General features: G+C 41.2%; 3 protein-coding genes across 10 annotated transcripts; 2 read left to right on the top strand and 1 right to left on the bottom strand.

Moving 5' to 3' along the window:
• Positions 1-570: 570 nt before the first annotated feature.
• Positions 571-17,100, top strand: nudt2 (nudix (nucleoside diphosphate linked moiety X)-type motif 2). Of its 3 annotated transcripts, XR_004613978.1 has the most exons (4): positions 571-667; positions 1,391-1,518; positions 1,629-2,136; positions 17,089-17,100. XR_004613978.1 is itself a non-coding variant. In XM_034586768.1 (3 exons), exons 2-3 carry the CDS (start codon positions 1,395-1,397, stop codon positions 1,949-1,951), a joined length of 447 nt encoding a protein of 148 aa, XP_034442659.1. In that variant the 5' UTR covers positions 571-667; positions 1,391-1,394; the 3' UTR covers positions 1,952-2,592. The 3 variants fall into 3 exon arrangements, 2 of the variants coding, with proteins under 2 accessions (XP_034442659.1, XP_034442660.1); XM_034586768.1 differs by lacking the exon at positions 17,089-17,100 and having other exon boundaries at positions 1,629-2,592; XM_034586769.1 differs by lacking the exon at positions 17,089-17,100 and having other exon boundaries at positions 612-663; positions 1,384-1,518; positions 1,629-2,592.
• On the bottom strand, positions 6,509-14,364 carry ube2r2 (ubiquitin-conjugating enzyme E2R 2). 4 transcript variants are annotated; one of them, XR_004613975.1, is made up of 7 exons: positions 13,774-14,364; positions 13,212-13,401; positions 10,371-10,457; positions 9,983-10,080; positions 9,189-9,323; positions 8,768-9,106; positions 6,509-8,679 (listed from the first exon to the last, which is right to left on the bottom strand). XR_004613975.1 is itself a non-coding variant. In XM_034586767.1 (6 exons), the coding sequence occupies exons 2-6, from the start codon at positions 13,386-13,388 to the stop codon at positions 8,821-8,823; spliced, it is 783 nt and encodes a 260-aa protein (XP_034442658.1). In that variant the 5' UTR covers positions 13,389-13,401; positions 13,774-14,363; the 3' UTR covers positions 6,509-8,820. The 4 variants fall into 4 exon arrangements, 1 of the variants encoding a protein (XP_034442658.1); XR_004613976.1 differs by having other exon boundaries at positions 6,509-8,675; XR_004613977.1 differs by having other exon boundaries at positions 6,509-8,669.
• On the top strand, positions 15,725-24,253 carry ubap1 (ubiquitin associated protein 1). Of its 3 annotated transcripts, XM_034586765.1 has the most exons (8): positions 15,725-15,743; positions 15,931-15,991; positions 18,386-18,446; positions 18,592-18,716; positions 19,139-19,963; positions 20,456-20,614; positions 21,249-21,350; positions 21,513-24,253. In XM_034586765.1, the coding sequence occupies exons 3-8, from the start codon at positions 18,407-18,409 to the stop codon at positions 21,651-21,653; spliced, it is 1,392 nt and encodes a 463-aa protein (XP_034442656.1). In that variant the 5' UTR covers positions 15,725-15,743; positions 15,931-15,991; positions 18,386-18,406; the 3' UTR covers positions 21,654-24,253. The 3 variants fall into 3 exon arrangements, with proteins under 3 accessions (XP_034442656.1, XP_034442655.1, XP_034442657.1); XM_034586764.1 differs by lacking the exon at positions 15,725-15,743 and having other exon boundaries at positions 15,931-16,172; XM_034586766.1 differs by lacking the exons at positions 15,725-15,743; positions 21,249-21,350; positions 21,513-24,253 and adding an exon at positions 20,718-20,782 and having other exon boundaries at positions 15,931-16,172.
• Positions 24,254-24,381: the final 128 nt, after the last annotated feature.

Genomic DNA, 24,381 nt, shown 5'->3' with positions numbered 1-24,381 from the left:
ACACATGTAAATTACTTGGCCATTTAGTCTAATAGGTTCACCTGTTTTGTGTCCTTACATTGTTATATTTCCTCTCTCCATCATCATCTTCAGTTTGAGTTATAAAGGTAAATGAGAAACCAAGTACATGCACTCAAGCATTGTGCCTAAGTACAAATTTATTGGACATTATTTGTGTATTTACATTTTCTGCTACTTTATATTTCAGATGGAGATAATAAGATATTTTACCCCACAGTCAAAGTGCAGCTGTGGTTAGACTACCACCTAGTGTACATGTTACATACAAAAGACACGTCAAATGTATTATAATGAGGATAAATATATAAATAAATTTATTACAGTTATAATAATCTATAATAATATCAATGCTCAATTAATATAACATAACAGTATATTATATACAGGATAGAAGGAATCTATGTGTAATATATTAATAATACATTCAACAATACAATAATACACTTAAATAAAATCATTATAAATAATAAGTCATTTAATTCACTATCCGACCCGAGAATATTTAGTAGAGGGCTTTTGCAACTATTACTGTAATTATACAAAGCGGAACTGTCTTCATTGGAGGGCGGACCCATTTCTCAGTGCACCACTGTGCACCGCGGTCCCCAGTCCGTGTGAAACACACAGAGAGCGACAGTGAACACAGGTAAGTTGCAGAGTTTTTGCAGGTCAGGTGTGTAAATAATGACCAGTCACACAAGTGTTTGTGTAAGAAGAGAGGATGGTCTTTAAACATCCGCATTAACAACAGAAACCACAACACACGAAGAAAGATCCAGTGTGTTAAGGCACAGAAGTAAAGCTAGCTAACATGCTCGAGTCATACAGAGAATTAACAGCAATAGAATTTCTTTCTGGTTATGAATAGGATAAGAATAATGGGAGTCTGATAGTGTTTGGCCCCTTAATAGTTACATTTCTATTCATATTGATGTTTGCTTTCTGCTCACTGCTGGAATTTGCTTCGTTAATACACCAGATAAAAGCTAAAGTTAGACCAGTGGGCTGTTTGACCCGGACGTCCTGAACACACCAGGTTTAACTTGTTTGATTCAAGAGTCAAATAATAACTGGTTCAAGATTAATCCTCGATTTTAAAATATATTTTAAGAATTAGAAATTCCCTCGTGTCCCAATATATGTCTTCATCATGGCAGAAAGATATGAAGTAATAAAAGAATATTAGTAATATTGTTAATACATTAACATACTGCTTTAATTCAATGACTTAGAAGCTTGTTATGTGGGTGAAAAATCAGTTGTTAGAAACCTGACTAATGTTTCAATAGCTTCTTTAACTTTAGTGTCTATTTATTTTCTGGAAATCTGGAACACAACATGATGCAAAATGTGTAATTGTATTAAACAGAGAGATGGCGCTGCGAGCCTGTGGCTTCATAGTGTTTCGCCTGGCCGACTCTCTTCCCCCACCAGACAACATCGAGTACCTCCTCCTGCAGACGTCCTACGGCAAGCACCACTGGACCCCACCTAAAGGTGTTTACAAGTTCGAAAACTATATTCTGAGATTCAGAGTGAGCTTCTGTTCACATGGAATTTATATATAAATAACTAAATATGTTTGTGCCCAACATGTTTACCATCAGGTCATGTGGACCCAGGGGAGGATGACCTCACCACAGCCCTGAGAGAGACCAAAGAGGAGGCGGGGCTTGGGGCAGATCACCTGCAGGTGGTTGACGGCTTTTTGCAGGAGCTGCGCTACAACGTGCGAGGCCGACCCAAGGAGGTGCTGTACTGGCTGGCCGAGCTGAGAGACCCAGGGACAGCAGTGACTTTGTCTGACGAGCACCAGGACTACCGCTGGGCCCGGCTGGAGGAGGCCTGCAATCTGGCCCAGCACAAAAGCCTGCAGGACACACTGAGAGCAGCACAGACACACTTACAAGCTCGGGAAGACAAACAGTGATGTGACAAGGTTTAGGCTGAACAGAGAGGATGATTATAGAGATGGCTCTCAAGATGATGTGTCGACTGGCATGTTGAAACATCAACTCTTTTGACATCCAGTCTGAAAGCACTGCTTTTAATTCATGCAACAGAATAATGTTGTCTCTTTCTGAATGAACTGTATTTTGTCTTTGTTAATACATTGTCTGTGCTGTGCAGTCTTAAGGGAAATCACAGCTGGAAATGAATCAACGGTTGAAAATCAGATCACTGATTTGATGTTAGTCACTGCACAAAAACATGATTATCTATGTCGTTGAATTCATGTGTAACAGGATTAAAGCATAAATGATGCTGATCTGAATGTTATTAATCTGAAACTCTCAGTTGGACTCTTAATCCCTCTAAAGGTCAGTAAAATATCACATAAAGATGAGGATATGTGGTAATTCTTCTGTTATCTGTCTGTAGTTGAAATCAACAAGTTTTGTCTCGCATTCTGATTCTAAATATTTCGATTTCAATTATTTAACATTCCAAGAAAAGAGATGCAAAGGATCTCACACTCACAGAACAGATACCAGTATCCAATACTCGGGTAGTAGTGTTATAGCTCAAGTGATAAAGTAAGTGGATGAAATAAAAACAGATGCTATCACAGGTTGGAGACAAAAACTATTTTTCTCACAACGCTGTACAACACCACAGGCTGTAGCAACTCACCTCAGATGACCTTTGAGTTCAGTAACCGCCCTCAGGCTTTTCTTTCCAGCTCTCAACTTCATAATCAAAATGAGATATGGCTGTCTCTGTTGCAAATGAGTTCCTGCTCAGAAATGAACAGCCAGTGGGGGAGATAATTTTATTATGTAACAAATGGTCATAAATTGTTTTAATACAGTAATTCTACTTTAATTAATTTAGGATCATAAACAATGGGCAGCCCTATTTTATGATTAATAACAAGGTTATATATCATTTCAGCACTTTGTAATGAAATGAAAACAAGCAGTACTACCTTATAACTATGCAGTTTTCCTCAACTACTGTGAAGAAATGACCAAAGGAAAGGAATTGGGTCATTTAAAATATGGCGTCCAGTGGTTTGATGTGTAGACTAGGTATAACAAGAATGAAAATGTTTTAGTTCAGTCAGCTCAACATCATACTGGACAATAGTCCAGCAGTGCTGTGTAATCAAACTATACTATATCAACACAGTCAAAACCTAAAAAGTAACACACACACATCAATTCTATCCAACTGCTTGTTCTCTTACAACCTAAAGCTGAAATTGAATGGTACATAAAACCTTTACCCGATAGTGATCAACATAATGCCTCATTGTTCTATATATAGGTGCTTGTTCTGCTCTGGACTTCACTCAGCAGAGTTACAGATGGCCTCTGCTGAAGGTATGAAATAAGATTAATTAAAAAACATGTGCTCTTTTACTCGCACAGCAGAACGGAAGCCCTCACTTCAATTAACTAATGCCTATTATAAGAACATGGGAAAATCCAGTAAGTGGAGGTCAGTGAACTTTCCCACAGTGGCCATAAGATTTACATGAGATACACAGACTATAAAAAAACTATATAAATACTATAGCAGTCCAAGTTGGAATATTGCTTTGAAAATCACCACGGCATCGTTGACCCAGTAATTAATATGACGCCTGGAAGATACTTAAATTCCTGCCCTCAATGATAGGAGACAACTAATAGTTCTGAATTAAAACGACTATCTGTCTTCATGGTAGTTTTTGTGTGGTCTTTTTATGAGTTATTGAATATCATTTAATACATTAAATGCATTCATTGTCATTTGTTATAAATTGGGTGCAATTATGGACCATAATGTTTCATAAAATTGGCCATAAAAGAGTTTTAAAGGTCATTTGAGTACAAAGTAGGGGAGTATAGAGCATGGGAGATTTTTAATGTAGTGCACGAATCTCTAAAATTGTATTATTTAAAAAAATCCAGCAGCAGCAGCGACTTTCTGGGAACAATGTCACGCTGTTTCATAGGTGAGTGGGAAGTAGTTCCAATTAAAAGCTGTTCACACTGAGATATATGGATTATCCACAACAACAAGGCCATCATTTCTTGAAACACGGTGCTGTAGGATTATAAATGTGATCTGTCTAGTATTATGTGTGGGTCAAATTAACTCAATGCGATTTACATGACTAGATATCTGAAGTTATCCAGCAGTGACGGTGAACCAAGCTTTAAGCTAACACATTTTCAATAGCACACTAATTACAGTCTTTTGTGGTAATAGTCAGTGGTAATCAATGGGAGAATAAGGTGAAACCCTTCCAGCATTTTTTTAATGACATACTGATTTATTTTTGAATCATTTTCCAACTTAACCACAATAACTGAAACCCCTCCACTTGCATATCACTCCTAATTCTACCCCAAATACCAGGTCGCTGTGTTGCCTGTTCTGCATGACATGTAGGCTTAGCAACAGATACCAAAGCAATTTCGCAAACAAACCCAACAATGTATTTTTTTTTTTTTTTTTTTTACAATAGAAACTTTATGAGTGACGTTTGCATCCTCACAAACACAAAATTTGGAGGAAAATAATGAAATAAAATCAAAGATGAAACCAACAAGGACAGCATTAACATCAATAGGTGTGTACACGCTAGTGGTAGCATTGTGGACAGTTCATTCCATTACATGTGTGACTGTGCGAAGGCCTCAGGGGGACCGCACAGTGTTGACCCCCCCCCCCAACTTCAAAAAACACACACCTGTGCACACACACATGCTCACACACACGGATTAGATGAACTAAATGATGTCATTCAGTCTTTTTTGTACGCAACAGTGTGTATAGAATAATATCTCAACATCCTAGACTGTGATCCATTTTTTGTGTGTGTCATTACTTGGGTTGAGTTTGGGAATCCCTGTCCCTCCTTATCTTTGCTACACCTGCACTCATTGTAAAACTCAAGGCAAACATTTACGTGGATGATTCTAATATCGCAGCGCTCTAGACTGATCATGGAATTACTAATGTGAGGGCTGTAATACGCCTGGACTTTACACTAACAAAAACAATGATGCAGATTCAGATTTTTAACTTGCAATCAGAGGCAAAAACTTGGCTTTAAAGCAGGAAATCCACATTTTGGGGGACACCCTTTGATTACTTGAGAGTTAGATGAAAAGATTGAAACCACTCTCATGTATGTCAGTGAAATATGATGCTGCTGCAAGCCGCTGGTCAGCTTAGCTTAGCACGAGGCCCGGAAACAGAGGGAAACCACTAGCAGAGAAATGATCTGGCACCGAATTGTTTTTACTAGATATAAATATACGTTGTTTTTTGAATTACCAGCAATATATTAATTAGTGAGCTTCAAAAGTGCTGGTAAATGTTGTTACCTTTGGACAGAGGTAGTACTGTCCCAGTCTTTGTGACAAGGCTAATCTGCTGCTGGCTGTAGTTTTAGTTTTTAATAGTAAATTGGAATAGTCAAATATTTTGAAGAAATATGCGTGCTCACTTTTCGGCAGGGAGTTAGATGAGAAGACTGTTACTGCTCTCATCATGGCTGCCTGTTCCATATAAAGCCACAGCGAGCAGCCTGTTCCTGTCTAGGATTCCCAAAATGAGCCTCCCGGCACCTACAGCTTAATCATTAACATATTTTTTATCCAAACCAAACTCGTTTTATGCCATTTTATGTGGTGGACGATTTGCTCAAAGCAGTGGTCAGGCTATGAGCAGAGACCCCGACAAGTATATGACAAATGACAAACTGTAATCTTTGCTCCTAAGTTGTTGACGATATATTAATCACTAAGCTGAACTGGTGCTGCTGTGGATGTTGTTACTGCTGGATATTTTCAGTCTTTGTGATTAGCTAAGCTAATTGCTAGCTTCATATTGAACAAACAGACATGAGATGGTATTGATCTCTCTAACTCGCCACCAGAAAGCAAATAAGCATATTCACCCAAATAACAAAATATCCCTTTTGAAGGCACACATGAGATTGGTTCTTTCTGTTACCGACTATAGTTTCACTTCTCCATTATGGTGATGAATGGGCAAACATGGGTACCACATTAATAAAAGTTCAGAATCTCTGGCGTCGCTCCACTTCCTGTTGTGCCTTGATATCAAATCCAAGTAAGATCCGGTTCAGAAGACGTCCTCTCCGAGTCCTCCGCAGAATCTAATCTCTGTGGGCCGCTAAAGCTCAGCGGCCGGCCGGGCCGGGAGAAAGTGTTCCTCTCCTTTGGCTTCACATTAAAATCCAAAAGGAATCTCTCGAAGAGTTTATTCAAACAGCGTTAAATCTACTACATGCATCCATGGCTCCATAGTCTTTAACATGAGCAGTCGCAGGGGTTTTCTTTGAACTTTGCATAAAATCCAGCCGTGTGAATCAAAGGTGTGTCCCAGCGCTCCGTCCGTCGTGTTGAACAGGGCAAATGATTCTCACCCACAACTGTTACCCAGCTCAAACGTGTAGTTTACTCCATGCCATACGGGTCATATTAGTCTGTTCAGTGTCTTCACAAGTTTAATATTTGGAGGGTGTTTTTTTTAAATCAGTCAAAATTCTCAGTGAATTCAGACTCACTGAAGCAGCACAGGGAAAACACACTGAATGTTTTCTCAACTGGACAAAGCCCAAAGGGTCATTTGGGCAAACTCACTTGTGTGACAGACCGATTCCACAGAGACAGGAACATAAAAACCCTGACATCACAGTCAATGGATGAATAGTTAATGTAGATACACACACACACACACACACACACACACACACACACACACACACAAATAACAGGCAATCAGTGTCATATTCATTCAAATGCGTGTGTAGCGAAGCTGCATGTTGATTTTGTCCCTGTTGATCTTTGCAAGTGATTCAGCACAGTAACAACGTCCAGTTTTCACTATTTAAAGCATGATTTGGAGTCACAGCGCAAAATGTAACATTTCCACATCTATTGCAACATAATGTGACCACTGGCTTGAGGACAAAGTCCCTACAGGTGTATTTAGATTTTTTTCTTCAATTTTGACTCTAGCCTACCAAGAAGAAAACTACTGCAAATAACCCTAATCAGGACCAACAGCAACACTCAGTCATGTGTAAACACGCAGGCGGTGGGTTTGGAGACTTCAGTTCACTCTCTGCTCTCTAATAACACCCAGAAAATAAGAAAAACGGTGCCGGTGAGTCGCAGTTTGTGTCTTCGGTTTCTCTATGACTTTTCTTTCTCTCAGTGAAAATCTATTGAGGCCCTGAGGTTTAAGAGGCAGAGAGAGGTCTAGGAGGTGGTGTGAGCAAAGGTCTTTACCTTGTTCACCCCCACAACAAATGACGCTGCTTGGAGCAATGAAGGAACAGATGTGATGGACACAAGTAAAGGTAGGTACAGGAGGGGGGTGGCACAGCGTAGCCTGTGTTTGTCAGTTGAAGTTGATTGCATCAAAGTTGAATAGAAAGGTGTTAAGAGACAGAGATATTCTGACATGGGACAGTGACGAGGCAAGACGCCCAGTTCATCATCTGGTGGATGAGCCGACACATGAAAGTGTCCATTAACCCGACCGTCTGAGCCATCCCAGAGAAAACAAGGGACAAGTTAAGAAGGACAAAATGTCAACTGAGATGTACATAAAAAGACAGTCTTTCAACACAAAACCATACAGACTGACGTGTCAGCAGACAAAGAGCCGTCCAGATACAGTGGGGTTCAAGAGACCACCACACAGACAGTTTGTTTTCATCATTTATCAAAATCCTAAATGAACTTAATTTGAATAGTTTTCAAATAAAAAATACATCATATAGAATTTGAAAATGTGATTTTTTATTTTTGGGGGGGTGGGGGGTGGGGTAATTCCTAAAATTAAATCACTGGTATATGTAATGGAAAGATATACTAAAATTATTGCTGAATTCAATTTCAAATATCAACACATGTATGTTCCTACACAATGTTGCATTTTTGTGGTGGTTACTCGTTCTAATGCCTGCCCACGACAAACAGTTTTTCTTTGTTTTCCTCCAAACAGGGACCACACAGACCTACCCAGCATCTCCAGAAAGAACTGCATCAGCATCCAAGATGCAAATCGGTGCAACAAAACTAAAGTTAAAAGATCAATCAGCTGCAGCAAAAAACTATAATGGTTTAGACTCCACCAGACTGGTTACAATAAAGTATGTGAGGAGCTGCATGAGAAAGTAAAGCAGGAAATTAAAACCTTGAGTTGAACATGGTGGTGAAAATAAAAATGTGTGTGGATGTTTTTCCTTGTCTGAACTCTTGCACATGATTAATCACTCCCTGACCATAAACTAATACTGCTCCACTCTGCAGAAGCATGCCATCATTTCTAAACTGTGAGGCAGAAGATGGATCCTCGGCCTCCACATTTAAAAATGTGAAAATGTAACGCAACATTAGAAACGCTCTCGGCGTTCCCTCAAACAAGGCTGGATTCATTTAAATTCTCAGACTCTGCCAGACATTTCATGCTGGACCGATGCAGTGCAAGCTGTAATTAAGGCAAACGGTGGAAATCTGACTTTCAGTGAAAACAGTACCTGACAGAACTATTATTTGACCAATCCTCTGTACAAGTTTAATAAATGATGAAAATATTTTGGCAGTAGACTTTTGACCCCACTGTGTGTGCAAACACACACACACACACACACACACACACACACACACACACACACACACACACACACACACACACACACACACACACACACACACACACACACACACACACACACACACACACACACACACACACACACACTATTGTAACTTAACAGGGGAGTGGTGTGGGAGTTGGCAGGGGGAGTTCTGATCCAGATCATCACGAGTCTTCATTGCCAGAGTCGTCCTGGTTGTCGTAGCGTCTGGTGGACATCCCGCCATCCTCCATGCCGCTGATCCCACCGGCTTCGCCTACAGATTCCATCTCGCTCTCGTCATCCTCGTCATCCTCCTCCTCCATGTCGTCGTCATAGAGATCGTCATAGAGAAGGTCTGAACTGCTGTCCTGGGAGGGAACCCTGGTCTGGATGCAGTACTCCGCCAGCGTGGTCGGCACTTTGACACCATCTCGCTCAGCCTCTGCCGTTGTTGACAACACCTGCTTCCTGTAAGCCAAGAGCAATCAAATTTAAGTCTGTGTATAAGGTCAATTTCCAATTTTTTAAAGTGTAAGAAACAGTTTATTACCTGATAATCTCTGCATACTCCTTGTCCTTGCCTTTGCTGTCTCTCCATTTACGGAACATGACAGAGGCATCAACATTGGCTGGGGAGAACGTGTTGGGCTCATTGAGCAGCGAGATCACACTAAGCAGGATGGTCCTGAACATCAAAAACACCACAAAGAGTCACAGATTGACAGACGATGAGGACACGCCAACATCACATCCTGTGGTTCTATGAAAGAAACCCTCTCCACAGTCTTTTTGAAACGGTAATAAGCTGTAAGACTGCCCAGACAGAGGCGTTACCGCACCTCTTTTCTAGTAGCAGCCCAGTTACACGCTGCAGCCAATCTGCTCAGCTTTTTAAACACAGACTCAGCACTTTATCTCCGCTCCTAGAGAATATGTTTCTTGCTGACTCGCTGAATTTAAAATAATTTCAGAAATCTTCCCTGCGTTAGTGTCTTGTTCTTTAGAGGTAACAAAGGTATATTTAAAGTAAACTGTTGATTTACAGTGTTCTTGATTTTTGAAATTATTGAGCTATGCTGTACTGCATGGACATCAGATTCCTTGATTTTCTTTAGATGTGTTCTTAATGTAGTATGGCAATAACTCCAACTCAGCTTTTCTATCCTATGTTCTATATTTGACAATTCCAATTACCCTAAACCAGTGCTGAAATAAATAGTGACACACAAACACTGGGGTCCAAACGTCTGAGAACGTCTCATTCATTGGATCTATGAACAGACAAACTCGACAGCCTTCCCTATGTTGTAGAACGGTTGTGTAGTGTTGTGTGGCAGGAATTACCTGACGTTCTGGGTGGGGTTCCACCTTTCAGAGGGCAACTCCCCGCTCTGAGGGTCGTCAACAGGAGGGTGCAGGATGGAGATGCACACATCTCCGTTCTGGATAGAAAACAAATATACGGTGTAACATCTGTCATAAAGAAATGACCTTTAAATGATGAATATCTCTTTGCGGTTACCTCCATCAAGGAAGTTATATTGTTACCTGTGTCTGTTTGTTGGTCTGTTTGAACTGATATTAATGTATCGTTCTTGATGTGAAAGATCTGACATATGTATCATTGTGTAGACAGGTGTATGCCCTGCTGAGTGTCAGTCTAGTGAATGAAATGGCATGATATGACCAAAATTGTACGAAAACATTTAATGACAAAAAATGTATGTTTCACCTCATAAATGTTGGGGTGCCACATCTTGGTGAGAAAGCGGAAGGTTGGCGGGGAGTATGGATAGTCAACTGGAAACTTGATGTGAGACTGGAGGAGCAAACAGAGGCTGGTGGTTAAAACATGTGTTTAACAGAGAAGCAAAGCTCGACCTTCAATATGGAAAGTTTCAGACCTAAGACCCCACAGAGATGGGACATCAGGCTTTGGATGTTTATTGGTGGTATGAGGTTTGGAGATTGTTTGATTGAGTTGATGGTTCAGAGGTATCACCGGTGTAGCACAGTGACATGTAGAATGTGGAAAAATACATATTTTATAAATACAAATGAACCAAAACACACATGTGTGTAAAATATATGTCATGTTTCCTCTAACAAAGCTGAGGTGAAAGAGCAGCAAATGAATGCGAGTCCAGACTATATAGATCAAATCTATCTAAATTGATTGAACAGTAGTATTGCAATAAAAATAAGTCGTCTCTTTGCTGACTTCAAGCCTGACAGGCTGATTAATAACAAGAATTCAACCACAAAACAACTTCCTGTACCTTTTCCTTTGAAATAGTCCACATCAGACAAAAATACATGATTTAATCAATCACAACTTTATTAAATCAATAGTTCCTAACAAAGCTAAACAGAGCTGAACGTTACAGGAAGTCAAATAAGGTGCTTCTGTTTTGTTGTTCCTTGCCAAATTATTGACCAACCATCGAAGTGAAAGGCTTGTAGGCTTGGGTGTGTACGTGTGTGTAACACCACCCCAGCTCCCACTGAACTGCTGCCACTCAGATACGACTATCACTACTCCACAATTAGTCACTACTAGACTACAACTGCAGCCCTGGGACTTTAAAAACATGCTGTCATGTCAAACTGGCACAAGCTACTCTTTCCAATATCTGTCAGTTACCATACTCATACTGAATATAGACAGTGACACATGCCAAAAGGTCTTGTCCCTGTCACAAACACATGACTGTGCATGGTGTGCTTTTAAATCCACTGTGCTGCAGAAGCCATGCAGGTCAATCAGAGACAGAGCAATATAGTTAACATACATAGTCAATATTTTCTGCTAATATTTCATTGAATGCAGCCGAATTTTGACAGTTAAGGCTTTTCTGCCTGTAGTAACCCAGACTCAACAGGTCTTTATTAAAATATAAAGGGGATTTAATGCTGACTGGTTTCCCTGTATGATATGGTAAACATTTCTGAGGGTTGGTTGTACTGTTTCAATGTGTAATTACCGGGATTACTGTGGTGATTTGGTTAGTACTGTAACAGCATGAGCTGCTAGTGCTCTGCCATAGCTAGCAACTGCTAGAAGCCAACCATCGCCAAAAAGCATACATTTAACAAACGCTGATATTTTGTCTTGAATTTCCGACATTTGAACTTGAAGGCTGCACTTAACGAAACAAGTTCTCAACCTATTGTTCAATTGTTCTTACATGTAGCAATGAGGGCATCCCAGTGAGGTATTTGCCTCAAAGTAGGAAGGTCATGGATTAGAAAGTATGAGCAGGCTAGAGCCTCCAATTTAAAGACATTGTAGTCAGCTTGGATAAAAACTCTTATTTTCCCATCAATGTGCTTGTTTGTCTAAATTCTTTTGCTGTATATTATTTTGGAAACCTCTCAAGGTTGAATTGACCCCAGGGTCTAACAACATGAAGTTGACTATAGTGTAAAAGCCCTCTGAAACTAACGTGTGATGCAAGGCTATAAAAAAGATGCATCTGACTTGACATGACAATAGAAAACTCAAGGATGCCACTGTAAAGGCTAAACATAGATTAATCAACAGCGACCACCTACATGAGTCGACAGAGACACCTGCTCTGTGGGATTTTGGCGTTCCTGGAGGGCTACAGCGACATCTGCATTGACCTGACTCGAACGCTGGGCTCTCGCTGTACCGCATATTCTCAATTCGGTGAATAAGTAACGTTAAAAAAAGAAAAGAAAGATGAGTCTCATCATGCCCTTCTCTCTTACTCTTTCTCTGTGCTAAGGTGCCATTTATATCAGTCTTGCAGCTAAAAATAGCCATCTGAGGCACAACCATTATACAGTCAGGGGGGAGAGGGCCGGACAAGGAGAGTGGAGGGACAGGGGAGAAAGACAGAGAGTGAAAAAAAAAGAAATAAATAGCTGCAGCAAAGGATTCTTAGATTACACATATGAGACCAATGCAATCCATTACTCTACCATAATTGAGAGTTTTTTTTGACACTGTCAAAGAAGTGAGAATTTAACTGTAAGGTCATTGTTAGTGCCTGTTTACCATTGGACTGGCACTATAATCAGAGGTGTTTTTAATAATCTATGAGTGTAAATGGGACCTCTAACATAATGTAGTCCAGTACAACACCACCTTTAACTGAGACCTCTGTAATAAGCATATGAAGTAAATTAAACATTAAGGACAAAATGACCAAAAACTGAACGTTATAAACATTATAAGCCTCTGAATGTACCGTGTATCCCACAGAGATAAAAACAACTTGCCCAGTTACACGCCTGCAATATTTCCTCTTTCAAGGACGTTGTGATTTCATTGCTGTTTGTCTGTTTTTTAACAGGATTATTCATTAACTACAGAACCAATTTGACTGAAACTAGGTGGAAGGGTGGGGTATGGACCAAAGAAGGACCAATTAACTTTTGGAGCAGATTCGATTAAAGGGGCAGTTCCAGAATTTTTTTTTAAAACATTGTGAGATAGGGTGATGGCCTTTTCCGAGGTGGGCTCTCTCCGAGTGCCCTTCTCATCGAGTATCTAATATGTTGCTGTTGTTGCCCTGCGTTGACTTAACAGAAAACTTTGTCCCACCTTAAAATACCCCCCCTCGTACAGGGTGTTTGGGGGCCCGAAGATGGCCACCTCCCAGTTGTAGAGGTCAGACTCCTCCACCAGAGTGATGCGGAAGCCCTCCACCGGCTGATCCTGCAGGGACTTCAGCTCCATCATCAGGGCCTTCTGGGAACTCGGGGTTGACTGGTGGGCCATGGTGATCCCACGTCTGACACTGACGACCACAGATCAGCGAGGAAGAGGAGGGGGGTAAAGAGAGTAAAGAAGAAAAAAAAAAAAGAGCTTAATGACATTTTCAGGATTCTACTTTAAATCAATGCTTTTTTTTTTTTTTTTTCACTGCAAGTGTGGACTGTGCAGCAAACACCTGTAATGTGTTAGCTTTGTTTGCATTGACATGACTCTGGGACAGATGAGAAACAGCCTGCACAGATAACAGCCCTGCAGACAAGCTGAACCACACACACTGAACCCAAACTCAGCCAGGATATGTGGCCTGCCAGGCTAGCTCGGGTCAGTGGTTCAGCTCGCCACCAGGCCCTCTATGGGAGAAAACAGCAAAGTTATGAGAAGTGTTTACCTCCGTCTCCTCGCACTGTGATATGGATTCGTTTGGTTACAGCTGCACTCTGGAAGCTAACCTCACCGGCTGTCCATGCTAGCCGTGCTATGTCTTGACAAAGAGACAGTGCCAGGAGCAGAGAGGTTTTCTGCTAAAGCCTGTGGCTGCTGCTCCTCGTGTTGAGCCTCGGATATTCTTTGTGTTGACAGTTGACATGGAGCCTGGTATCAGTGTAAAGTCAGCGTCTCCTGTGGATCATGGTGGGGGCTCCGGCAGAGGGGAGCCGCTCTCCCTAACACCGCTCCGTGCTGCTGGCTCGGTTCGGACAGCCGCTCAGCTGATCGCCGCTTGTTTATGTTTGTTTATCTGCTCGGTGGCAGTCTCAACTTCTCCACACGTCAGCTAAACCCCTGCCGAGCAACTTGGTTGAAACGGAGCAGCTTCCCCGCTCCTCAGCGGCTCCCCCCGCACACTGGCAGCGCCAGAGGCCGATGATTTACGGAGAAAAGAGCAGAAAGTGAGAGGTTTACACTCGCGAATTCAGGTGGATTTAATCGATTTTTATTTTCCTCCCATCGATGCTTCCGGCTATCATTGCGCGTGTCTGCAGAACGTAAAGCACGCACGGTTCTAGACGTGACGTGCGCGCACCCGATGATGAACAAAATAAATAAATAAATTTGGGAACCTAAAAAAACGTATTTGTTATATAGCATCTTGTGCAACATTGGATAATTGCTCAATAAAAATAAAAAAACATTTTACATCCTGCTTTTTAAGTTTACTTTACTTAAAAGTAATTTTATTTACCTGCTTGAGTTTAGGTTTCTATGATTTCTTCACAGATATCACATTGATTTAATTTGAAATAATAAAAACCAAACGAATTCTGCTTCAGGTACTTTAAGAAGGTTATTCATATTTTAGGATATAATATTTCACATTAATATTACACTGGATAGTGAGTTAACGTTTGTTTATTCAGAAAGTTTCACTGAGCTCAAGCTAGTTTTTGCTGAAGAGATTAAATTTAATGAATTTATACTAAATTCCACCAATATTACGTCAATGCTTATTCTCAGTCATGGGGCTAAATGAACCAACTTTCTTTCAAGTTTGGGAACAGAACATGATGTTAATCAGTCTTTTGGTCGGAAAGCTGTGAATAAAATAATCACCATCAATATTGTGGATGACAGTGTTTCTATTTTTTGTACAGCAATTTTTGTACAGCAATAAAGATAAAGTATGATACAAATTAACAAACTTTGCTAACCAAGGTTTTTAAATGAATGAACTGGAGTCTGCACTTTTTGTTATTATAAGCCTTTTTAAATTTGTTTATAAAAGCACACTTTTAGATTGTATCCATTTTTTGTATTGCAACTAGTGATGGCGACATGAAGCTTCATGCGGCATTGAAGCTTTCCATCCAATTGGTTCACTCATGGGCCGAAGCTTCATGGTGCTTCATTTGCTCTACTGTGCCATCAAGTGGACAATAAATGTAAAACAGGCAGAGTGATTATAATGACACCATGGCTTTGGTGTGTGTAGCTTGAATTGAATAAATGAATGAATGATGTTTGTGACGCCAATACATAAATTATGAACGTATTAATATGGTGTCTGTCTTTATGATACAATGGCGGGGTCGAAAGGGAAAGAGGAAACAAATTGGGCAGAGGGCTGTGATGTGAATGTGTTTGTGTTACTTGGTTTGTGACTGTGCTTATGTTACTAGGGACAACATTTTATTTATTTTTATTTAAAAAGAAAAAAAATTACACAGTGCTGGGTCTCAGGCGGTTTCTTTTTTTTTTTTTGCAAACAAACGCACAATAAAGTCCCAAGTCCACAAAATGTGAGGGGGGGCTTTTAACGTCACCACATACGTCATCAACACAAGCCTCGATACGCGCTTCACAAAAAATCCTCCTGGATTACTCGACACACGCTTCGAAGCCTCGACACGGAAGAGCACATCACTACTAGCTACTCCCTTAGAATAAGACTTGTGTGTTTTTGCTTATTTTAATTTTCGGCCTGAAAGTCGACTCTTGTTAAATTCAGGGAGTTTTGGCCGCATCTATTTATAAGCTACTAGATGAAATGACTCATCTTTAAAGTGAGGAGCTCAGCTGTGACGGCCTCCTCCTGAGACCTGGACCTGTGCGAGCTGCCGGCACCTTCCACTCAGCTGGACGGGGAGTTGCGATGCTCTGACGTCACGTAGGTGAGTGATGTCAGACAGGAACCAGTGGAAGGGAGCTTGACAAATCAAGATGGCGTCCCACGCCGAAGCAGGAAAGAGGGTTCCAAATAAATAAAACTCATCTGGAGGACGGTTAGACTCGAGCGGCGCTTCGACAGAGACGTCGGTTGCATTTCGACAGAACAGGACGAAGCAGATACAGGTGAGAGCAGCGTGTGTTTCCACCGGGACTCAGTTTAGTTTCAGGGGCGGTGGCAGCGGATACAGCGGGTCCGTCCTACCCAGCCCCACAGCGCTTCTGCCAGGCCACGGCCACGGCTAAGCGGGCTAGTGTGGACGGTAGCTTCTCCCATAAAACATTAGCCAGCGGCTAGTGGTGCGTGACGGTGACTGGATCAATCTCACTGTATGATTTGCCTTAAAACCCAACGAATGTCAAACCCGGCGCGGACTCCTCAGCCTGTATGTTTGCTGTTAGCGCTCTGAGCTAGTATTAACCAAAGATAATAGTAGCTTAGCTTGTTGCTAATGGACGCTATCACAACTTATGTGATACTCGCTATGAACATGTCGTATCACCGTGCGTCTCTCGGTAATATCACGAGCCACGCGTGTCTGCCTGGAGCCTCGAAGTGTTTAACGCAAATTTCCTGTAAATGTGACGAACCACAGTAAATGGTATAATTTCGCTATCGTTTTAAGTTGTAAACAATTTCCTTCCACCGAGACAGCGAGCTAACACACCACCATGACGAGTTGTTTTGTGTACTTCACTGGATCATTCCAACTAATTACTCTTGATTGTGCTCTTATACTAAGTTAAAATAGCTGCCGGGAACAGCATGTGACGGGCTGTTATATAACGTTATTCCCAAGTACTGTAAGCTACTTTCAAGAGGTTGACCACTGAAATAACACGAGTTAATGCTGATGAAATCTGTCAGAGAGTGAAAGACCCACTCATTACGTGTGACCCGTCTCCACACATGTCAGAGACAGAGGAATAGTTAGTGATACTTCTGAATACTCAACTCTCCTGTAGACGTGTTGACTGGCCTGGTTAGTGTGGTGCATGTCCCCTGCCTGTGGGATGCATATTTACACAGATGTGCTCAGAGTAATGCATTGTCACATGTGTGCACCTCTGACCTATGCTGGTAATAATCAGCAGATTGGTATGCATTCCTAAATACTTACTTTTTGCACAAGGCACTTTATGAAGTTATTTTGCCGGAGGGCACAGACTGAAAACTGTTTTAATGTCTAATATAATGCTATCTGGACCTTTTCAAGCTATAGCCAAACTCAGTTGGACTAGAAGGAATCTTATTTTCATAATTTCAGTCATTAGAACCACGTTGTTGTTGGTTTTGTTGTTTATTTTTACTAAAACACATAATGATTTTCTAATTGGAATCAAAGGGAATCTATGACTATATGAATATCTCAACAAAAAAGGAGCAGCACTGAAGTAGCTCCTGAAAACTCAGAGACAGACAGACTAATCAAGACCAAGTTGAAAGAAACCATCAAATATTCGGTTTTTAGGCAGAAGTTTTGTTTAATCCGTAACATGCAGACCTCTGTGCAGTCATTTAAATCCAAACAGATTGAGTCAATTTCCTTTGAGCAAAAGTTTGATCCCAAAAATTCCTGGGAAAGTGGTCTGTCTCTCTTTGGCTTCATAGATGTTTAGATACATTTTTTCTATTTTAGTACTATTTTGTGCTGGGTGGGGAGTGTAAAATTGTGAGTTAGCTTTATGGAAATAACTGGCTATAGACCCATGTGTAATTTGGGAGATTGGATTGTAATTTAATGAAGAAGCACACAAAAGCAATCAGCTGCAGAGCTGGGTGTTAATTTTCAAGTGTTAGCAACCCAGTCATGTATCAGTTATTTGAGCTTTAAGAAGTTTTTACTGACAAACCAGGCACTTTCAGTTGTGTAAGTAATCAATGAATGTGGCTCTACAGCACACAGATCAAAGTTCTTTGTCAGCAGATGTGAAAACAGTGGTGTCTCTGTTTTGATAATGTCAGCCATTGTTGCACAGCATGACCAAATAATGAGATTATGTGAACTGAGATGCAAAGCATTGGAATTTGCAAAGCCACTGGGGTAGTTATGTGTTTATAATTGGAATAGAAGGAACAGTTTGTACAACTATGTGATATTGTTATTACTCGTGTGCTTTGATTAAAACTGTTGTGTGTGATCAGTTTCTTAGCTCAATGAGTCACGTAAATCAAAGTTATGATAATATCCAACCAAACCTGAAGGCTGGTGAAAGTGGGACTGGGATAATCCACTTTAAGATGGTTTCAAACTTTTGCACCAAAGTGTGTGTATGGTCAACTCTATGTCAAATAGAAAATATTTGCACTTCTAATCTTCAATAACATATGTCCACAGTTCTGTTTTCAGAGTCTCTAAATGGCTGCGAGGAAGTCTGGATCAGATGCATACAACAATGGTGAGTGCCTTTTTCTGACCCCTCTTAGTTTCACTGTTTGACGACCCTGTTGCTTTGAGTTGTCAGTTAAGGTTAGCTTCATGATCTTGCCTTTAGTTCCCATGTTTCTCTATCTAACACATGAGCTCTTTGTTTTTCTACACAGGACCCATCAGCTACCTTGATGAAGTTCCCTTCAAGATTAATGACAAGTTCCGCTGCCCAGCCAAAGTTGGGCTGCCTGTTGGTTTCTACTTGCCTGACTGTGGCTCTTTGCTGGTCGACACACAGGTAAGATTTTGTACTAGTGTTTGCTGTGGCGTGATGCACTTAAATGCTGACCTACAAACAAGATGGCACAGATCATTATGGGCTCTCCCATCAGTCCTGTATATAATTTTATTTGTTTTGAGAAATAGCCGTCCCGGAAAGTCTCCTTGTGCCTGGCTTGCACTAATTTAGATGGAGAGCTTTAGTCTCGCAAATGGGGGATAATATGTATCTTGAATTAATTTCAGTTTTCGTGAGGTGTTGGTCATACCTCCTGGAAAAGTTGAAGTACTTTTTATTTTAATTTCACTTTTTTTATGATTTAATTGCTGAACTGGAGTTGTAATATCATGCAACTCTTGTATTTATAATTATTCATCCTTTTCTCTGTTACTCTCTTGTGCCGCCCCCCCTCATGCCTCCTCTTATTACGGTTTCAACAGTATGACTTTTCTCTGGAGAGACGTAGCGTGCGGTGGGGGGTTGAACTGGCAGAGGCCAGAGCAGCAGAGGCCCGAGCAGAGGAGGCAGCAGCCAAGCAGGAGGCAGACAGCAGGGAGTGTTTGGCTAAGGCCCAGGACATTGATGGTGGTGGAGGGAAGAAACCCCGGTCAGCTGCAGATGACCAAGACCTTCTACCACCAGCGTTGAACCCCGTCATGGCGGGGCTGAGCCATAATGCCATCCTCACTCCACTGCCTGCCACAAGCCTTGGCCCCAGGAAAGCCCAGCCTAGTATTCCTCAGCTGCACAGCCTCAACCTAGCAGACTTTGAGCGGGAAGAGGACCCCTTTGACAAGCTGGAGCTCAAAACTTTGGACGATAGGGAGGAGCTTAGGAACATTCTCCAGAGCCAGCCCCAACCTCAGCCGCCTCTCTCTGTATCCCCACCAGAGCTTTCCCAGATAGGGTCTGTGTCTCGAGGAAACAGCCCATCTCCTCCGAGCAGCCACACCAGCATCCCAGCCAAACCAGGCTTCACCCACAAACCCAATGGGTTGGTTGCCTTGCTGGACATGGACAGGGTTGGGCATCATGGGAGAGTGGGATTTGAAACAGATGACCGACCCTGTAACATCCGCTCTCTGACTTTTCCCAAGCTCTCTGATTCTGGTGACCCAGAGCCAGTGAGGTACAGCCAACTCCCTGCACCCATTCCTGCTCACAGACAGAACCTCCCCAACGGAAGCCCTCCGACCATTCCCAAGACCCAAGTTATTGTTGCCCCTGAGCCACCTAGCCACATCAAGAGTGGTACACCTAAACAGGCGAGTAGAAGAGAACATACTGCTTGTATGACAAATTCTATAACTATAGATTGTTTGTGGTACAACATTTCAGAGTAAGATTCTAGATGTTTATTGTCACACCGTTTATACGGTAGAGTAGACATACAAAGATGGATGACATGACCGCTTCCCAAGAGTGAAGTCAAAGTGTCTCAATCACCACCTGGTGGCATGCTGCAGTTTAGGAAATGAGCCAAACTAAAAAGTCAAATTTCGTTACAAATATTTTTTTCTCAAAGATGTTTTCTGTCATTTTAGCTAGTTCTTATCACACTGATGTTTGTACAATTGCTCATTAGTTATTTAATACTAGAAAAACAGGTTGAAATGTCATGATTTACGGCAGAGACGGACCATTAGCAAAAGATAGGTAGTTTTGTAGTGAGAAAGAAGAATCAATAAATATTTAAGCAATTAAAAGAGATAGTAAGTGAGAAATATCATTGATATATTTACTTTGTTTTTTACTAGACCAACCCAGGGTCAGGATCCGCTGGTCTGCCGTGTGGTGGAGCCCTGCTTAGCATGACTCCCAGCGAGCGTCAATGTGTGGAAACCCTTGTAGGCATGGGCTACTCCTATGAGGGCGTCCTACGGGCCATGCAGAGACAAGGACAAAACGTGGAGCAGGTGCGATTCCCTCTAACCAATGCACAGACATCTGGATTCCTAGCTTACTCGCTCTCCAACATGCCTAACAATTAATTGTGTGTTTGCTTCTGTTTGTTTTCAGTGAAACATCAATCCAGTACATCTGTAAATGAAGCCTTAAATTGAAATAAAGTTGTTGCATTACACTTTCTGTTGTCTCAAAGGTTATGGGTGATATGTGCAGCTAATATTTGACAATATAACTTGTGCAACCATTGTCACATGATTAATGTATGAAAAGCAGGAGATATCGGGTAAAATACAAGCAGAATATAACCGGATCCACAGAGTTGGTGTGCCAGGTTTAAATTGCACCAACTGCATTTAAATGATTAACCAGCACTAGGCATCACTAAATAATAACACTTAAGCAACATACTCCACCAGAGGGCAGTAAATTAACCCTACAAAACAATGAAATCATCAAATTTCCATCCATGATAAAACATTTGATTGTATTCACAAAATAAACCTAGAAACCTCACAGCCATATTTTCTTTGTCTTTTATGTAGTGTTTGACTTAGCCTTATAAATATAAGGACTAAAGGAGATGCAAAGTAAACTTATAATAATATATTCATATAATAAACTTGAAATTACTGTTTGTTTAAGGTACTGGATTATCTTATTTTATCTGGACGTCTGTGTGATCGGGGCTTTGATGCAAGTGCAGTGGAGGAATGTTTAGAGATGTACCAATGCTCAGAGGAAAAGGTCTGTACACTTTGTTCTTAGGGAACTTTCCATTTTAAAAACATGCATTGTGTGATATTGCTTCATTACACTGCTAATTATTTACCTAAGACTGTAAGATTACATGACATACATAGATTATATGATGTGTATATATAGTAGTTTTATGTTTTTTCTTTCCAGACCCTGCAGTTTCTTGAACTAATGTCAAGATTTGGTGAAATGGGATTTCAGCGGGACGCCATCAAAGAGGTGCTGCTGGTCCACAACAATGATCAGGACAAGGCTCTAGAGGACCTGATGGCTCGTGCTGCAGCCAGCTGAGCCGAGCTAACCAGCCCAGCGGAGCCCAGCCCAGGGCTTGCTTCCCGCCACCACCCGACACAGCCCCCTTCTGCCTATCCCATCACACCATGCCCTGTCCTTGCCTTGGCTGTGGAGGGGACAGCTGGGAAACAGTTGTATTTCTCTCTGTGCTTAAGCGTATTGTGTCTCAGCACTTCTTAAAGACCGTGTGCCTAGATTGGAGGGGGGTCAAAGTGTAACAATTCGTCATGGTGGAGGTTTCTTTTGGTTTTTAAGAAATACTGGAGTTGGGCTCCAGGATTTGGTACTGTTAGATTATTGAAGAACGACCGAGCTTTGATGGAGAAACTGGGAGAAATGGGCTGTGGCGTTTTTGATGCCATTCTGATTTGCTTCCACTTGGAAGTGTTTATTATTCTGCTGGCAAAGCTTCAGGACTGAAAGGGGAGCCGGTGACACTATGTGCACACGGACAGACCAGTTTGAACTCTTGAAACTCCAAAACAATTAAGCTGCCATCTTCCACTGCTCAGTGCAGACATAGTAAATGGTGGAGGCGATAGGGGGCCTGAGGAAGCTCTCTTCAAACTGAACTAACTAACATTAAAAGAATAAAAAAAGAAAGGAAGAGGAAAAAACACAGGCAGTGACCAGACAGAGATCCGACTCTCTGGAAGTGCCCTCTCTGCTCTGGTGCCCTGCAACTAGCTCTGTTCGACTCTATGCTTTCATTCATTCACCTTTTTCTTGTTCGTTTGAGCACTTTTTTTCATGTCAGTTCAAAGATTCCATTTCTTTGCTTTAAGGTTTGGGAACTAAAGAACAACATAATTGATCTTTAGTCATTATAACTCAATGTAAGAGATACCACTGCCCCGGTGTTGCTCTTTGACCTGCACTGGAATGGCCTGTTGAAGGAGTGGGGAGAGATGGCGGGGAAGTTCCTCTGCGGGAGACAAGAAATATCCCATAATCCTCTGGCACTGGGGTGTCGCATACTGCACACACGTTTCATAATTAGAAACTTATTTAAAACAGTACACTGACACATTCATTTAAGAGTTTGATATGTTGATGTCAGCTATGTTAACTTACGAAAGTGATGCTCTTAACTATCACAGACTTCTGTTTGCAGACTGGAAAAGAGCGAGTGGTTTAACAAGAAACAAAATGTAAGTGAGGATTGTTCCTGCAGCCTCATCACTGTGCAATAGACCTATTTCATATTGTGTGACTGTTGTTTGACATTTTGAGTCTCAAGTTATTGTTGGGAGGTAAGGCAATTGTTTTCAAGCCTTGCTGGGAATTTGGATGTAACCAGACAAAAGTTTTGATTTCTATCATTTTTTCTCTGTTATTGGATTTCATGCCACAAAATCTAATCAAACATGACTTCAAATTTGTTGACTTGTCCACTTTTTTTCTCTTGTTTATTGTGAAATGGGAGTTCATCTTGATTTTAGGTTTGTTAGCATCTCCACTGTCTTAAATGTAAAGTTGAAAGGTCAGTCACCACATGCGAGAAGTGTTTTCACGTGTTGGGTGGTCGTCATCCTTCATTTTTTGTGAACCTAAATATGTTTTTAAAAATGTCACCTCAGCTGCACCAAGGGCAAGGATGGTAGAAGTTTTCATGATCTTGAGCTCTTGTGGTACTGATGAGAATTGAGAGGCTTAGTAACAGATTAAGGGCTTGAAGTTGGAAAATGTCTCTTTGAGAAATGCTCCTTAGTTCAGAGCTGGGCTAGTCACTTGCTATCTGCTCCACAAATGCAAATAGAATATTTTTAACTACCAGTGTATTTTACAACAACCCTGGGGATTGGTACATTTATTAATTGTGCAGTTTGTCTATTCAGACATCACTGTCTATTTGTTTGATTGAAAATATTAGCGACCACATGATTGCAGATATACAGTACCACTCCAACCAGAGGGATGAGCATGTGCTTTCAGTAAATTAAAACAGCTTCGCTCGTTTATCCAAGCATCCTGAAAGTGACATCACAAAACTTCCTTCATTTTTTTAAAAAGTGTGTTAGCACATTTCAATTATGTGTCTGGTGTCCTGTATGTTGTTGATACCATGATTGGCAAATAAGTGCTGTCACCAATCACCTTCTCTTTTAATTTACTGTGATAAAGGAAAGCATGACTCTTACCTCACAGATTATCACATGAGGTGTTGTCTTCATACACAACTCAAGTGTGGTTTTGTTGATCCTACACAAAGCAAGCTGATGTCCACTTGCCTCTCTCGATCTGACAGCCACAAAAGCTTGGCTGATTTCAGTACAGCAGGTTCTGGAGCTTCTGCATCAATGCCCCCTTCCACCTCTGTTGTGACCTTTCAGTTCTGTGGGGATGAGGTGCAACTAGGTTCTCATTATTTAAGGGGTTGCGTTTGAAGGTTTGTTTATCAGATCCACTTTAAGTCACTTCGTAGTAGAACACTGGGGGCTCTAATTTATCTAATGGACATTGATCTAAATGGTATAATGAAAGGTGGGTGAAATGAGGGTTTGTTCCCAAGCTACTCAAACAATTGCAAAACGTTCAATTCCCTTTTGGATCATCTGGAAAATCCATTTGATTAAATGTGCACATCTTTTTCAGTGGTGAGACTCAGTTGTTGCTTTTTGAGCTCATTTTTTTAATAGATATTTCACAACACTTTAAATGTGTAACAAGGAGCTGTTGAGGAAATGCAACTGTCCTGCTCCTCATTTTTTTCTCTTCTACAGCA

Source organism: Hippoglossus hippoglossus, chromosome 5 (genome assembly GCF_009819705.1).
Source record: "Hippoglossus hippoglossus isolate fHipHip1 chromosome 5, fHipHip1.pri, whole genome shotgun sequence".
Lineage (NCBI taxonomy): Eukaryota > Metazoa > Chordata > Actinopteri > Pleuronectiformes > Pleuronectidae > Hippoglossus > Hippoglossus hippoglossus.
The sequence above is the reverse complement of the archived record's forward strand: the minus strand, read 5'-3'. Positions and strand labels throughout refer to the sequence as shown.

What these genes read in the sequence shown, in the direction of transcription:
- nudt2 (XM_034586768.1), top strand. Translation starts at nt 1,395, where the DNA reads ATGGCGCTGCGAGCCTGTGGCTTCATAGTGTTTCGCCTGGCCGACTCT. An exon ending in CCACTGGACCCCACCTAAAG is followed by an intron (nt 1,519 to 1,628) that starts GTGTTTACAAGT and finishes GTTTACCATCAG; the next exon opens with GTCATGTGGACCCAGGGGAG.
- ube2r2 (XM_034586767.1), bottom strand. Translation starts at nt 13,388, where the DNA reads ATGGCCCACCAGTCAACCCCGAGTTCCCAGAAGGCCCTGATGATGGAG. An exon ending in GGCACCCCAACATTTATGAG is followed by an intron (nt 10,081 to 10,370) that starts GTGAAACATACA and finishes TTTTCTATCCAG; the next exon opens with AACGGAGATGTGTGCATCTC. An exon ending in GAGTATGCAGAGATTATCAG is followed by an intron (nt 9,107 to 9,188) that starts GTAATAAACTGT and finishes CTTGGCTTACAG; the next exon opens with GAAGCAGGTGTTGTCAACAA.
- ubap1 (XM_034586765.1), top strand. Translation starts at nt 18,407, where the DNA reads ATGGCTGCGAGGAAGTCTGGATCAGATGCATACAACAATG. An exon ending in ATCAGATGCATACAACAATG is followed by an intron (nt 18,447 to 18,591) that starts GTGAGTGCCTTT and finishes TTTTCTACACAG; the next exon opens with GACCCATCAGCTACCTTGAT. An exon ending in AAGGACAAAACGTGGAGCAG is followed by an intron (nt 20,615 to 21,248) that starts GTGCGATTCCCT and finishes TGTTTGTTTAAG; the next exon opens with GTACTGGATTATCTTATTTT.